Here is a 12,184-nt window from a genome sequence, read left to right as displayed (position 1 = left end):
ATAGTGTGAATTTTTAGAAATAAATGTACATGATTGAGAGTTACTACATACTTGTGAGTTTCAAAGGAATTTCTCATAATTGATCATGTGCAAATACAAGTACATTGCTGTTCCACAGTGAAATAGCTTCCATATATACAATTTTTTTGCTAGAACATGTGGCATTCTAACTGTTGGTTTTCATATTAAAAATCAATGGTCTTGCATGTTGAATTGGGTGCATTTTTTTGTTGGCAGACGTTCTGAAGCTGGCTAATGCACTTGTAAAAACTGCACAAAACATCTTGAGTCATAAATAAAATTAACGAGTGAATTGGAGCTATTCGAAAGCTCTCTGATACCATGAGAGGGGCATCAAATTTCTCTTCAATTTTTAAAAAAATACATATTTTATTCAAATTCTTCGGCCAAACAAAACAATACAAAGGTTTTCCTTTTTACAACAATAAAACAATATAAATAACAGTGGCCATTTTAACAAATAAATAAATAATATATAAACTAAATGGCAACTGCCATAACAAAAATAATAACTCTCCAAAAATAAAATCAAACAATCCATTATACATAACCTAGTATAAATATCTATACCAAAACACCCCTGAGGACCCACCCGAGCCCTCCCCCCCCCCCCCCTCCCCCCTGGGTTGCTGCTGTTACCTTCCCATTTCCTTTATCGTTCTGCGAGGTAGTCAATGAACGGTTGCCACCGCCTGGTGAACCCTTGAGCCGAACCCCTTAGTGCGAACTTTATCCGTTCTAGTTTTATAAACCCTGCCATGTCATTTATCCAGGTCTCCACGCCCGGGGGTTTGGCTTCCTTCCTCATAAGCAATATCCTTTGCCGGGCTACTAGGGACGCAAAGGCCAAGACATCAGCCTCTTTCGCCTCCTGCACTCCCGGCTCTTCTGCAACCCCGAATATAGCCAACCCCCAGCCTGGCTCGACCCGGACCCCCACCACCTTCAAAAGCACCTTTGCCACCCCCACCCAGAACCACTGCAGTGCTGGACATGACCAAAACATGTGGGTGTGGTTTGCTGGGCTTCTCGAGCATCTCCCACACCTATCCTCTACCCCAAAAAATTTACTGAGCCTTGCTCCGATCATATGCGCCCTGTGTAAAACCTTGAATTGTATCAGGCTTAGCCTGGCGCACGAGGACGACGAGTTTACCCTACGTAGGGCATCAGCCCACAGCCCCTCCTCAATCTCTTCCCCCAGCTCTTCTTCCCATTTCCCTTCAGCTCATCCACCATTATCTCCCCCTCGTCCCTCATTTCCCTGTATATATCCGACACCCTACCGTCCCCCACCCATGTCCCTGAGATCACTCTATCTTGAATCTCCTGCGTCGGGAGCTGCGGGAATTCCCTCACCTGCTGCCTCGCAAAAGCCCTCAGTTGCATGTATCGAAATTCATCCCCTTGGGGCAACCCATATTTTTCCGTCAGCGCTCCCAGACTCGCAAACGTCCCGTCTACGAACAGATCTCTCAGTTGCACAACCCCAGCTCTCTGCCATGCTCCAAATCCCCCATCCATTCTCCCCGGGACACACCTATGATTATTTCTTATCGGGGACTGCACCGAGGCTCCCGTCCTTCCCCTATGTCGTCTCCACTGCCCCCAAATTTTTAGTGTTGCCACCACCACTGGACTTGTGGTGTATTTCTTCGGGGAGAACGGCAACGGCGCAGTCACCATTGCTTGTAGGCTGGTTCCTTTGCAGGACGCCATCTCCAATCTCTTCCACGCCGCTCCCTCCCCTTCTCCCATCCACTTACACACCATTGAGATATTGGCGGCCCAGTAGTATTCACTTAGGCTCGGTATTGCCAGACCCCCCCCCCCCCTATCCCTGCTACGCTGCAAGAACCCCCTCCTCACTCTCGGGGTCTTCCCGGCCCACACAAAACTCATGACACTTTTCTAAATTTTCTTGAAAAAAGCCTTCGTGACCATCACCGGAAGGCACTGAAACACAAAAAGGAATCTCGGGAGGACTACCATTTTGACCGCCTGCACCCTACCCACCAATGACAGGGGCACCATGTTCCATCTCTTAAAATTCTCCTCCATCTGTTTCACCAATCTTGTTAAATTAAGCCTATGTAAGGTTCCCCAACTCCTGGCTATCTGAATCCATGAGTACCGGAAATCTCTTGTTACCTTCCTCAGCGGTAAGTCATCTATTCCCCTGCTCTGCTCCCCCGGATGCATCACAAACAACTCACTCTTCCCAATATTCAATTTGTACCCCGAAAATTCCCCAAACTCCCTGAGTGTCTGCATTATCTCAGGCATCCCCTCCACTGGGTCTGCAACATACAGCAATAAATCATCTGCACACAAGGATACCCGGTGTTCTTCTCCTCCCCTGAGTACTCCCCTCCACTTCCTGGATCCCCTCAGTGCTATGGCCAGGGGCTCAATCGCCAATGCAAACAGTAACGGAGACAGGGGACACCCCTGCCTCGTCCCTCTATGAAGACGGAGGTAGTCAGACCTCTGTCTGTTCGTGACCACGCTCGCCACCGGGGCCCTATACAGCAGCTGTACCCATCCGATATACCCTTCTCCAAAACCAAATCTCCTCAGCCCCTCCCACAGATAATCCCACTCCACTCTGTCGAATGCTTTCTCGGCGTCCATCGCCACCACTATCTCCGCCTCCCCCTCTGGTGGGGGCATCGTCATTACCCCTAGCAACCTCCGTATGTTCGTGTTCAGCTGTCTCCCCTTCACGAACCCAGTTTGATCCTCGTGGACCACCCCCGGGACACAGTCCTCTATCCTCGTTGCCGTCACCTTGGCCAGGAGCTTAGCATCTACATTTAAAAGGGAAATGGGCCTGTAGGACCCACACTGCAGCGGGTCTTTTTCCTTCTTCAAAAGGAGCGATATCGTTGCCTCCGACAAAGTCGGGGGTAGCTGCCCCCTTTCCCTGGCCTCATTAAAGGTTCTCGTCAAAAGCGGGGCCAGTAGGTCCATATATTTCCTATAAAATTCCACCGGGAATCCGTCCGGTCCCGGGGCCTTCCCCGCCTGCATGCTCCCAATCCCTTTTACCACCTCCTCCATCTCAATCTGTGCCCCCAGTCCCGCCCTCTCCTGCTCCTCCACCTTAGGGAATTCCAGCTGATCCAAGAAACACATCATTCCCCCCTTCCCTTCCGGGGGCTGAGCCTTATATAACCTCTCATAAAATGCCTTGAACACCCCGTTCACTCTCTCCGCTCCCCGTTCCATCTCTCCCTCCTCATCTCTCACCCCACCTATCTCCCTCGCTGCTCCCCTCTTCCTCAATTGGTGGGCCAGTAGCCGACTCGCCTTCTCTCCATACTCGTACTGTACACCCTGTGCCCTCCTCCACTGTGCCTCTGCCTTACCCGTGGTCAGCAGGTCAAATTCCACATGTAGCCTTTGTCTTTCCCTGTACAGTCCCTCCTCCGGTGCCTCCGCATATTGCCTGTCCACCCTCAAAAGCTCTTTCAACAATCGCTCCCTTTCTTTACCCTCTTGCTTCCCTTTATGTGCCCTTATGGATATTAGTTCCCCTCTAACCACCGCCTTCAACGCCTCCCAGACCACTCCCACCTGAACCTCTCCATTGTCATTAAGCTCCAAGTACCTTCGATGCACCCCCTCACCCTTAAACATACCCCCTCATCTGCCAATGAGCCCATATCCATTCTCCAGAGTGGGTGCTGTTCTTTTTCCTCTCCTACCTCCAGGTCTACCCAATGTGGAGCGTGGTCCGAAATGGCTATGGCCGTATATTCCGTCCCTGTCACCTTCGGAATCAGTGCCCTTCCCAAGACAAAAAAGTCTATCCGTGAGTATACTTTGTGAACATGGGAGAAAAATGAGAACTCCTTGCTCCTAGGCCTACTAAATCTCCAGGGGTCTACCCCTCCCATCTGCTCCATGAAGTCTTTGAGCACCCTGGCCGCTGCCGGCCTCCTCCCGGTCCTGGACCTCGACCGGTCCAGCCCTGGATCAAGCACCGTATTGAAGTCTCCCCCCATTACCAACTTTCCCGCCTCCAGGTCCGGGATACGCCCCAACATACGCCTCATAAAATTTGCATCATCCCAGTTCGGGGCGTATACGTTCACCAGGACCACCGCCTCCCCTTGCAATCTGCCACTCACCATCACATATCTATCCCCACTATCCGCCACTATGGTCTTTGCCTCAAACAGTACCCGTTTCCCCACTAAGATAGCCACCTCCCTGTTCTTTGCATCTAAACCCGAATGAAACACCTGCCCCACCCATCCTTTACGTAGTCTGACCTGGTCTATTTTCAGATGCGTCTCCTGCAACATAACCACATCTGCCTTTAATTTCTTTTGGTGTGCGAGTACCCGTGCCCTTTTAATCGGCCCGTTCAGCCCTCTCACGTTCCACGTGATCAGCCGGGTTGGGGGGCTCTTTTACCCCCCCCCCCCCCCCCCCTTGTCGACTAGCCATCCCCTTTATCCCGTATATCCCCCCAACGGCGCCCTCCCGCCTCGACCACCCCATCCCATAACAGCTCCCCCTTCTCCTTAGCAGCAGCAACCCAGTTCACCCCCCCTCTACCCCCCCCCCTCCGCTAGATCCCCCTCTAGCGTAGTTGCACCCCCCATGTTGCTCCCAGAAGTCAGCGAACTCTGGCTGACCTCGGCTTCCCCCCTTGTCCTCGGCCCCCACTGTGCGAGGCCCCCTCCTTCCTGCGTCCCTGTTCCCGCCATAATTACCATAGCGCGGGAACAAAGCCCGCGTTTCCCGCTCTGCCCCCCCCCCCCCAACATGGGGAAGAGAGAAAAGTTACAGGATCACAAAATTAACAAATTGAAAAATCATCTCCCCCCCCCCCCCTTTTCTCGCCCCACATAAGCACCCCACCACTTTGTCCCAAAAGCTCTTTCTCTCGCCAGACTATTCCAGCTTCTCGTCCACAATGAATGTCCACGCCTCTTCTGCCGTCTCAAAGTAGTGGTGCTTCCCTTGGTGTGTGACCCACAATCTCGCCGGTTGCAACATTCCAAACTGGACCTTCTTTTTGTGAAGCACTGCCTTAGCCCGATTGAAACTTGCCCTCCTTCTCGCCACCTCCGCACTCCAATCCTGGTATACGCGGATCACCGCGTTCTCCCACCTACAGCTCCGAGTTTTCTTCGCCCATCTGAGGACCGTCTCTCTGTCATTGTAGCGGAGTAACCTCACCACTATAGCTCGAGGTATTTCTCCAGCCTTCGGTCTTCGCGCCAGAACTCGATAAGCTCCCTCCACCTCCAAAGGGCCCGTCGGGGCCTCCGATCCCATTAGCGAGTGAAGCATCGTGCTCACATATGTCCCGACGTCCGCCCCTTCTGCGCCTTCGGGAAGACCCAGGACTCTTAAATTCTTCCTCCTCGAATTATTCTCCAGTACTTCCAACCTTTCCACACACCTTTTGTGCTGTGCCTCGTGCGTCTCTGTCTTCACCACCAGGCCATGTATTTCATCTTCATTTTCAGCAGCCTTTGCCTTCACGACCCGAAGCTCCAGCTCTTGGGTCCTCTGCTCCTCCTTTAGCCCTTCAATCGCCTGTAATATCGGGGCCAACAGCTCCTTCTTCAACTCCTTCTTCAGCTCTTCCACACAGCGCCGCAGGAACTCTTGTTGGTCCGGGCCCCATAATAAACGGCCACCTTCCGACGCCATCTTGCTTTGAGCTTCCCTTCCCTGCCGCTGCTCCAGAGGATCCTCCGCAATCCGGCCGCTATCCTCTCCCTTATCCATGCGTGTCCAGGGGGGATTCCCTTCTGGTTTACCGCACAGTGTTTTTGGCCGTTTAAATTGCCGTTGGGGCTCCTATTAAGAGCCCAAAAGTCCGTTCCAACGGGAGCTGCCGAAACGTGCGACTTAGCTGGTCATTTAGCCGCACCCGGAAGTCCAAATTTCTCTTCAATAAAGGCTGAGAAGCTCACAGATGCAAAACTAAGGCACTAATTAAAAATACTCCCATCTTGGTAAAAGATGATTGGCATCCTCATTAACTACTTTGGAGTGAACATTATCTGGATTTTGTAAATGTGATAGACAAATGGAACATTGAATAAATAGAAATTACAATGCAGAAGCAGGCCATTTGGCCCAACTAGTCGATGAAGTTGTTTATCAGTCACATAGCCATTTATGCTAATTTCACAAGAAACTTGGATGTTGATCAGGATTTTCTATACGAAATGCAATCTGATTTGCATTGAGCTCCGAATAGAGTATGCACCTAAACATGTAATATTGAATAAAATTAATCTCAACACTTAATGTAATATTTGAAAAAGGAATGTTCTAATTGGATCTGTTGACAATATCTGCAACATTCTATCTCCTATCTTTTGTAACCCAGTACATTTTAAAAAGCATCTAATTTTCCTTAAAATGTGCTCACAATTCTAGATAGTTGAACAAAGTTATTATTATTCTGTTAAAAGCATTGACCAGTGAATTCAGGCAATAGTTATTGTTTAATAGTTTAGTGTTCAAAATTGTCCTTGGTGTTGGGTGGGGTTGCTGGGTTATGGGAATAGGGTGGAGGTGTTGACCTTGGGTGGGGTGCTCTTTCTAAGAGCTGGTGCAGACTTGATGGGCCGAATGGCCTCCTTCTGCACTGTAAATTCTATGAATTCTATGATAACTTACTGGTATGTCAGTACAAACTTTGACATTGTGTTGTGCGTCTGATTGAATTCAGTATACTTCCAACCATACTTCCAAAATATTTTGTTTCAAACAAGCAAGTCAATAAATAATGCAGACTTGTGGCACAATGGTAGCGTACTTACCTCTGGAAGTTTTGGGTACAAGTCCCGCTCTGGGACCTGATGATCACGGAAGATGTGCTCATTATGTGGCCAGACAAGTTGATTATCAACTAATACGCCTGTGGCAGGTGGTAAAAGCAAAAAAAGAGCCTCCTGGTCAGCCAGAACCTGCAGACGGCAGAAGTCCAATGTTCGACTTCTTAGAGCTTGGTATCTAGAGAGAGAAAAATAAATCATAGCTATCTCATCTTGAATGAGTGAGGAAGACAGTGGTATTACAACTTTTAAACAACTAGCTGTTATTTTCTTGCAAGTTATTTTTTAAAAAAACTTCAGAAGTTTAATTGTTGAAACAACAATTGTTATATTGTAATCATAGTTGGTAATTTTGAGCTCTCTTTCAAAGTTGTAGTTGTTTTGTCCCAATTCCTCAATGTGTATTTTCAATATCAGAAATCTGATCCAGAAGATGTTGCTGCACCTGAGACCACTGATGATCTGCCACTACTTTCAAACTACTTTCTGGCCATTGTGCTAAAATACCCGGGTGTAATCCGGTAAGGTTAAACTACTTGCTAACTGGAGAGTGGTGGTGTGTTTTGTTTCATTTTTAAGAAATGTTATTGTGTTGTAGTTTATGAGACAAAGTTGGTTAAAACTTCCAAATCAGGAGTACTGACTATTAATACCATTTATACAGTCTTTAAAAAGCTTTGATTATATCATATTCAATAGAAAGGAAACCCTCCTGCTCTTTGACAATCCCTTCCCTAAGGTGTAAATCAAAAAGAGTCTGTTTCAGTTTGACATAAAATGTCACTCAAACCAATTTTCTGTTAGTCAGGATTTGTGCTTGTATTTTATTTTACTCTATGGGACAAAATAGAGAATCTATTACATTAGCAGATTTTCAATTTAAATAGTGTTAGGATTGAGCCATCACATATATTTTGAGTTTGCATCAGGTTATGATAACTCTAACTTCAGCACGGTAGCATTGTGGATAGCACAATTGCTTCACAGCTCCAGGGACCCAGGTTCGATTCCGGCTTGGGTCACTGTCTGTGCGGAGTCTGCACGTTCTCCCCGTGTGTGCGTGGGTTTCCTCCAGGTGCTCCGGTTTCCACCCACAGTTCAAAGATGTGCAGGTTAGGTGGATTGGCCATGATAAATTGCCCTTAGTGTCCAAAATTGTCCTTGGTGTTGGGTGGGGTTGCTGGGTTATGGGAATAGGGTGGAGGTGTTGACCTTGGGTGGGGTGCTCTTTCTAAGAGCCGGTGCAGACTCGATGGGCCGAATGGCCTCCTTCTGCACTGTAAATTCTATGATAACTTACTGGTATGTCAGTACAAACTTTGACATTGTGTTGTGCGTCTGATTGAATTCAGTATCCTTTAATTACAGTCTGTTCTACCAACTAACTTATGTTTTGAGAAATGTTCTGTAGTTTACTTGCTGTTTTGAAGAAAACATGCTGATGACTAAAATGAAGTGGAGTTAAAATGTGTAAAGCTGAAGTCAAGAAGTAAATATGTTTTTTAAAATACCTGTGCATTTGAAAATCATCCTATCCTCAGCTTTAAATAGCTGAGTCAGTTTGAATCAGTATTTTATGCCACAGTCTGCTGTTCATAATCATTACCCATCTCTTTAGATCATTTTTAAGTGAATTAACAGAATGCATCAACTCTGAAGCCATACAAGGAGTTGTGGGATTGGTAGCTGCTCTCCATATCCTCTTCCTAGCCAGTAAAGGTGAGTTGTACATATTCTTATTAATAAAATAATGAATTACATGGACGCAAACTGACTAAGTTTGAGCCTGTAGAAAGGCAGAAGGAAAAGCACTTTTCAAATAATTTGATGATCAAAATTAAGTACTCTTAGGATGAGCAATATCTTCTGGCTGTTTTTCAAAGAAGAAACAAGCAACTGTTCATTTATCTGTCAGTTTGTACGATTTTTAAAAAGCAATACAAAAAAAATCAGTACTACATTTGAGCCTTTTCTTCCACTCTTCCTTAGAAAGCATTGCATTCATATAGCACCTTTCACATTCTCTGTAAATTCCGAAGTAATTGGCTGCCAATTGAAGTGGAGTCAATGTTGTACGGTGGGAAAAGTACCTATTGTAGGCACCTCCTATTTTCCCTACTTATTAAAGTTGAACGGCAATGATACTTTTAGCAATTCACTAAAGTAATCTATGCTGTTAGCATTGATGTTTGCTGCTGATTGCAGCATTGTATAAAGGTTAGGTAGGGTTATTGGGTTACGGTGTTAGAGTAGAGGCCCAGGCTTTAGGTAGGGTGCTCTTTCCAAGTGCCGATGGGCCGAATGGCCTCTTTCTGCACTGTAAGAAGTCGATGATTCTAAGTACTCCTGCCAGCGATGAATCGCTACTGGTTTATGCTGATGCAAGGAGCGGGGCCCGGTATGCGAGTCTCTTGCATAGAAACATAGAAAATAAGTGCAGGAGTAGGGCATTTGGCCCTTCAAGCCTGCATCACCATTCAATATGAGCATTGCTGATCATGTAAATTCATTATCCCACTCGCTTTCTCTCCATGCCCCTTCATCCCTTTAGCTGCAAGAGCCACGTCCAGCTCCCTCTTATCCAACAAACTGGCCCCAACGGCTTTCTGTGTTAGAGAATTCTACAAGTTCACAACTCACTGAGAGAAGACGTCATTGCTCATCTCAGCCCTGGATGGCTTACCCCTTATTCTTACGCTGTGATCCCTAGTTCTGGATGTCCCCAACATAAGGAACATTCTTCCCACATCTAGCCTGTCCAGTCTCATCAGGATTTTATATGTTTCTGTGAGAAGATTCCCTCTCATTCTTCTAAACTCCAGTGAGTACAAGCCCAGTCAACCCAGTCTTTCTTCATATGTCAGTCCTGCCATCCCAGGAATTAGTCTGCCGAACCTTCGCTGAACAATCTCTTATCAATACCTGAAAAAGGAACAGTGCTCCGAAAGCTAGTGATTTGAAATAAACCTGTTGGACTTTAACCTGGTGTTGTAAGACTTCTTACAATAGCAAGAATGTCCTTCCTCAAACTAGGAGACCAAAACTGAACACAATACTCAAGGTGTGGCCTCACTAAGGCCCTGTATAACTTCAGCAAGACATCCCTACTCCTATACTCAAATCCTCTCGCTATGAAGGCCAGCATGCTATTAATTTTCCTCACCACCTGCTGGGTGACACGGTAGCACAGTGGTTAGCACTGTTGCTTCACAGCGCCAGCATCTCGGATTCGATTCCCAGCTTGAGTCACTGTCTGTGCGGAGTCTGCACATTCTCCCTGTGTCTGCGTGGCTTTTCTCCGGGCGCTCCGGTTTCCTCCCACAAGTCCCAAAAGATGTGCTGTTCGGTGAATTGGACATTCTGAATTCTCCCTCCGTGTTCCCGAACAGGCGCCGGAGTGTGTCGACTAGGGGATTTTCACAGTAACTTCATTGTAGTGTTAATGTAAGCCTACTTGTGACAATAATAAAAACTATTACCTATATGCCAACCTTCAGCAACTGTTCCACCATGACACACAGGTGTTGTTGCACTTCCCCTTTCCCTAAAGTGCCACCATTCCGATAATCTGCCTTCCTGTTTTTGCCACCAAAGTGGATAACCTCACATTTACCCACATTATATTACATTTGCCAAGTATTTGCCCACTCAGCCAGCCTGTCCAAGTCACCCTGAAGCCTCTTTGCATCCTCCTCACAGCACACACTGCCTCCCAGCTTGGCGTCATCTGCAAATTTGGAGCTATTGCTTGCAATTCCTTCGTCCAAATCATGTATATTGTGAACAGCTGGGGTCCCGGCACTGAACCCTGCACCCCACTAATTACTGCCTGCCACTCTGAAAAGGACCCGTTTATCCCCACTCTGCTTCCTGTTTGCCAACAGTTCTCTATCCACATCAATACATTACCCCCAATACTATGAGCTTTAATTTTGCTCACTAATCTCTTGTCAAACGCCTTTTGAAAGTCCAGACACACAACATCCATTGGTTCAGCCTTGTCCACTCTACTGGTCACATCCTCAAAAATTACAGAAGATCCTATAATTCCCCGTTTTCGCTCTCCTTTTTTAAAAAGTGGGTTACATTAGCTCCCCTCAAATCCATTGGAACTCTTCTAAAGTCTATAAAATGCTTGAAAATGATCACCAATGCGCCCACTATTTCTAGGGCCACTTCCTTAAGTACTCTGAGAGGCAGAGCATCAGGCCCTGGGGACTTATCGGGTTTTAATCCTATCAATTTCCCCAATCCAATTTCATGACTTATAAGATTTCCTTCAGTTCCTCCTTCATGCTAGACCCTCTGTCCCCTAGTATTTCCAGAAGGTTATTTATATCCTCCTTCGCGAAGACAGGTCCCAAGTAATTGTTCAACTGGTCTGCCAGCTCTTTGTTGCCCATTACGAATTTTATGAAAATGACTATACGGTGTTATGGGCCAGGGCGCAGAAACTCCAAAGTGTATTTATGAAGTTCACCTGACACACAACTTTTATGTTGAATTTGGCTAGGATGAGTGCAAAAGCCTTCACTGCAGGTGTGATTCATCAGACTTCCTAGACACTTTAATTAAAATAAACTTTATTCTAAGAATGTAGTTAATGTGTATATAAACATAACTACTGTAATCTGTGTATAACACTTAATGAATCCCCCCTTAGCTGTTCCAATTCAATAACAAAATCTAATTAAACCAAAACCCTTTCTCAAGGACGTGGCCCAGCACCCTGTATTCTCACTTGAATGGGACTGATCCATGTCCCTGAGATTTTGATTCAGGTCCAACCAGCAGATTCAAACTCCTTCCGGAAAACAACTGTCTTTAAAGTTACCGCAGTTACCAATGTGCTTTTTAACAACTTTTGTAATGAAAACAGAGAAAAACATGGGAAAACATTTCTTTCTCCTGAGTCCAAAGCAGTCAAATTTAAACTGAAACCCCCCCATATCTCACAGCCACAGCCCAATGTGCTACAAGTCACATGATAAGAGGCTAAACATTCCTTAAAGGGACCTACATTTGTCTTCCCCAGTCTTTTACTCTGCATATCTATAGAAGCTTTTGCAGTCAGTTTTTATGTTTTCTGCAAGCTTACTCTCGTATTCTATTTTCCCCTTCCGAATTTTACCCTTTGTCCTCCTCTGCTGAATTTTAAATTTCTCCCAGTCCTCCAGCTTGCTGCTTTTTCTGACCAATTTATATGCCACCTCTATAGCTTTCACAATATCCCTGATTTCCCTTCTTAGCCATAGTTGAGCCACCTTCCCTGTATTACTCACATAAACTGAGATATTTGTTTCTGAAATGACAAAGGGGAATAATTTATACAGAACGAGCAGCTTTCC

The 12,184-nt window shown here is 46.3% G+C and overlaps 1 protein-coding gene across 2 annotated transcripts in view; it reads left to right on the top strand.

The window, feature by feature from the left end:
* Positions 1–12,184, top strand: part of ncapg2 (non-SMC condensin II complex, subunit G2) — a 142,275-nt gene that overhangs the window by 122,389 nt on the left and 7,702 nt on the right. For both annotated transcript variants that reach the window (XM_072508228.1, XM_072508227.1), the window contains exons 25-26: positions 7,254–7,357; positions 8,455–8,555. In XM_072508228.1, coding sequence (XP_072364329.1) covers positions 7,254–7,357; positions 8,455–8,555 — 205 coding nt within the window. The remainder of the gene's footprint in view (positions 1–7,253; positions 7,358–8,454; positions 8,556–12,184) is intronic.

Source organism: Scyliorhinus torazame, chromosome 6, assembly GCF_047496885.1.
Source record: "Scyliorhinus torazame isolate Kashiwa2021f chromosome 6, sScyTor2.1, whole genome shotgun sequence".
Taxonomy (NCBI): domain Eukaryota; kingdom Metazoa; phylum Chordata; class Chondrichthyes; order Carcharhiniformes; family Scyliorhinidae; genus Scyliorhinus; species Scyliorhinus torazame.
The sequence above is the reverse complement of the archived record's forward strand: the minus strand, read 5'-3'. Positions and strand labels throughout refer to the sequence as shown.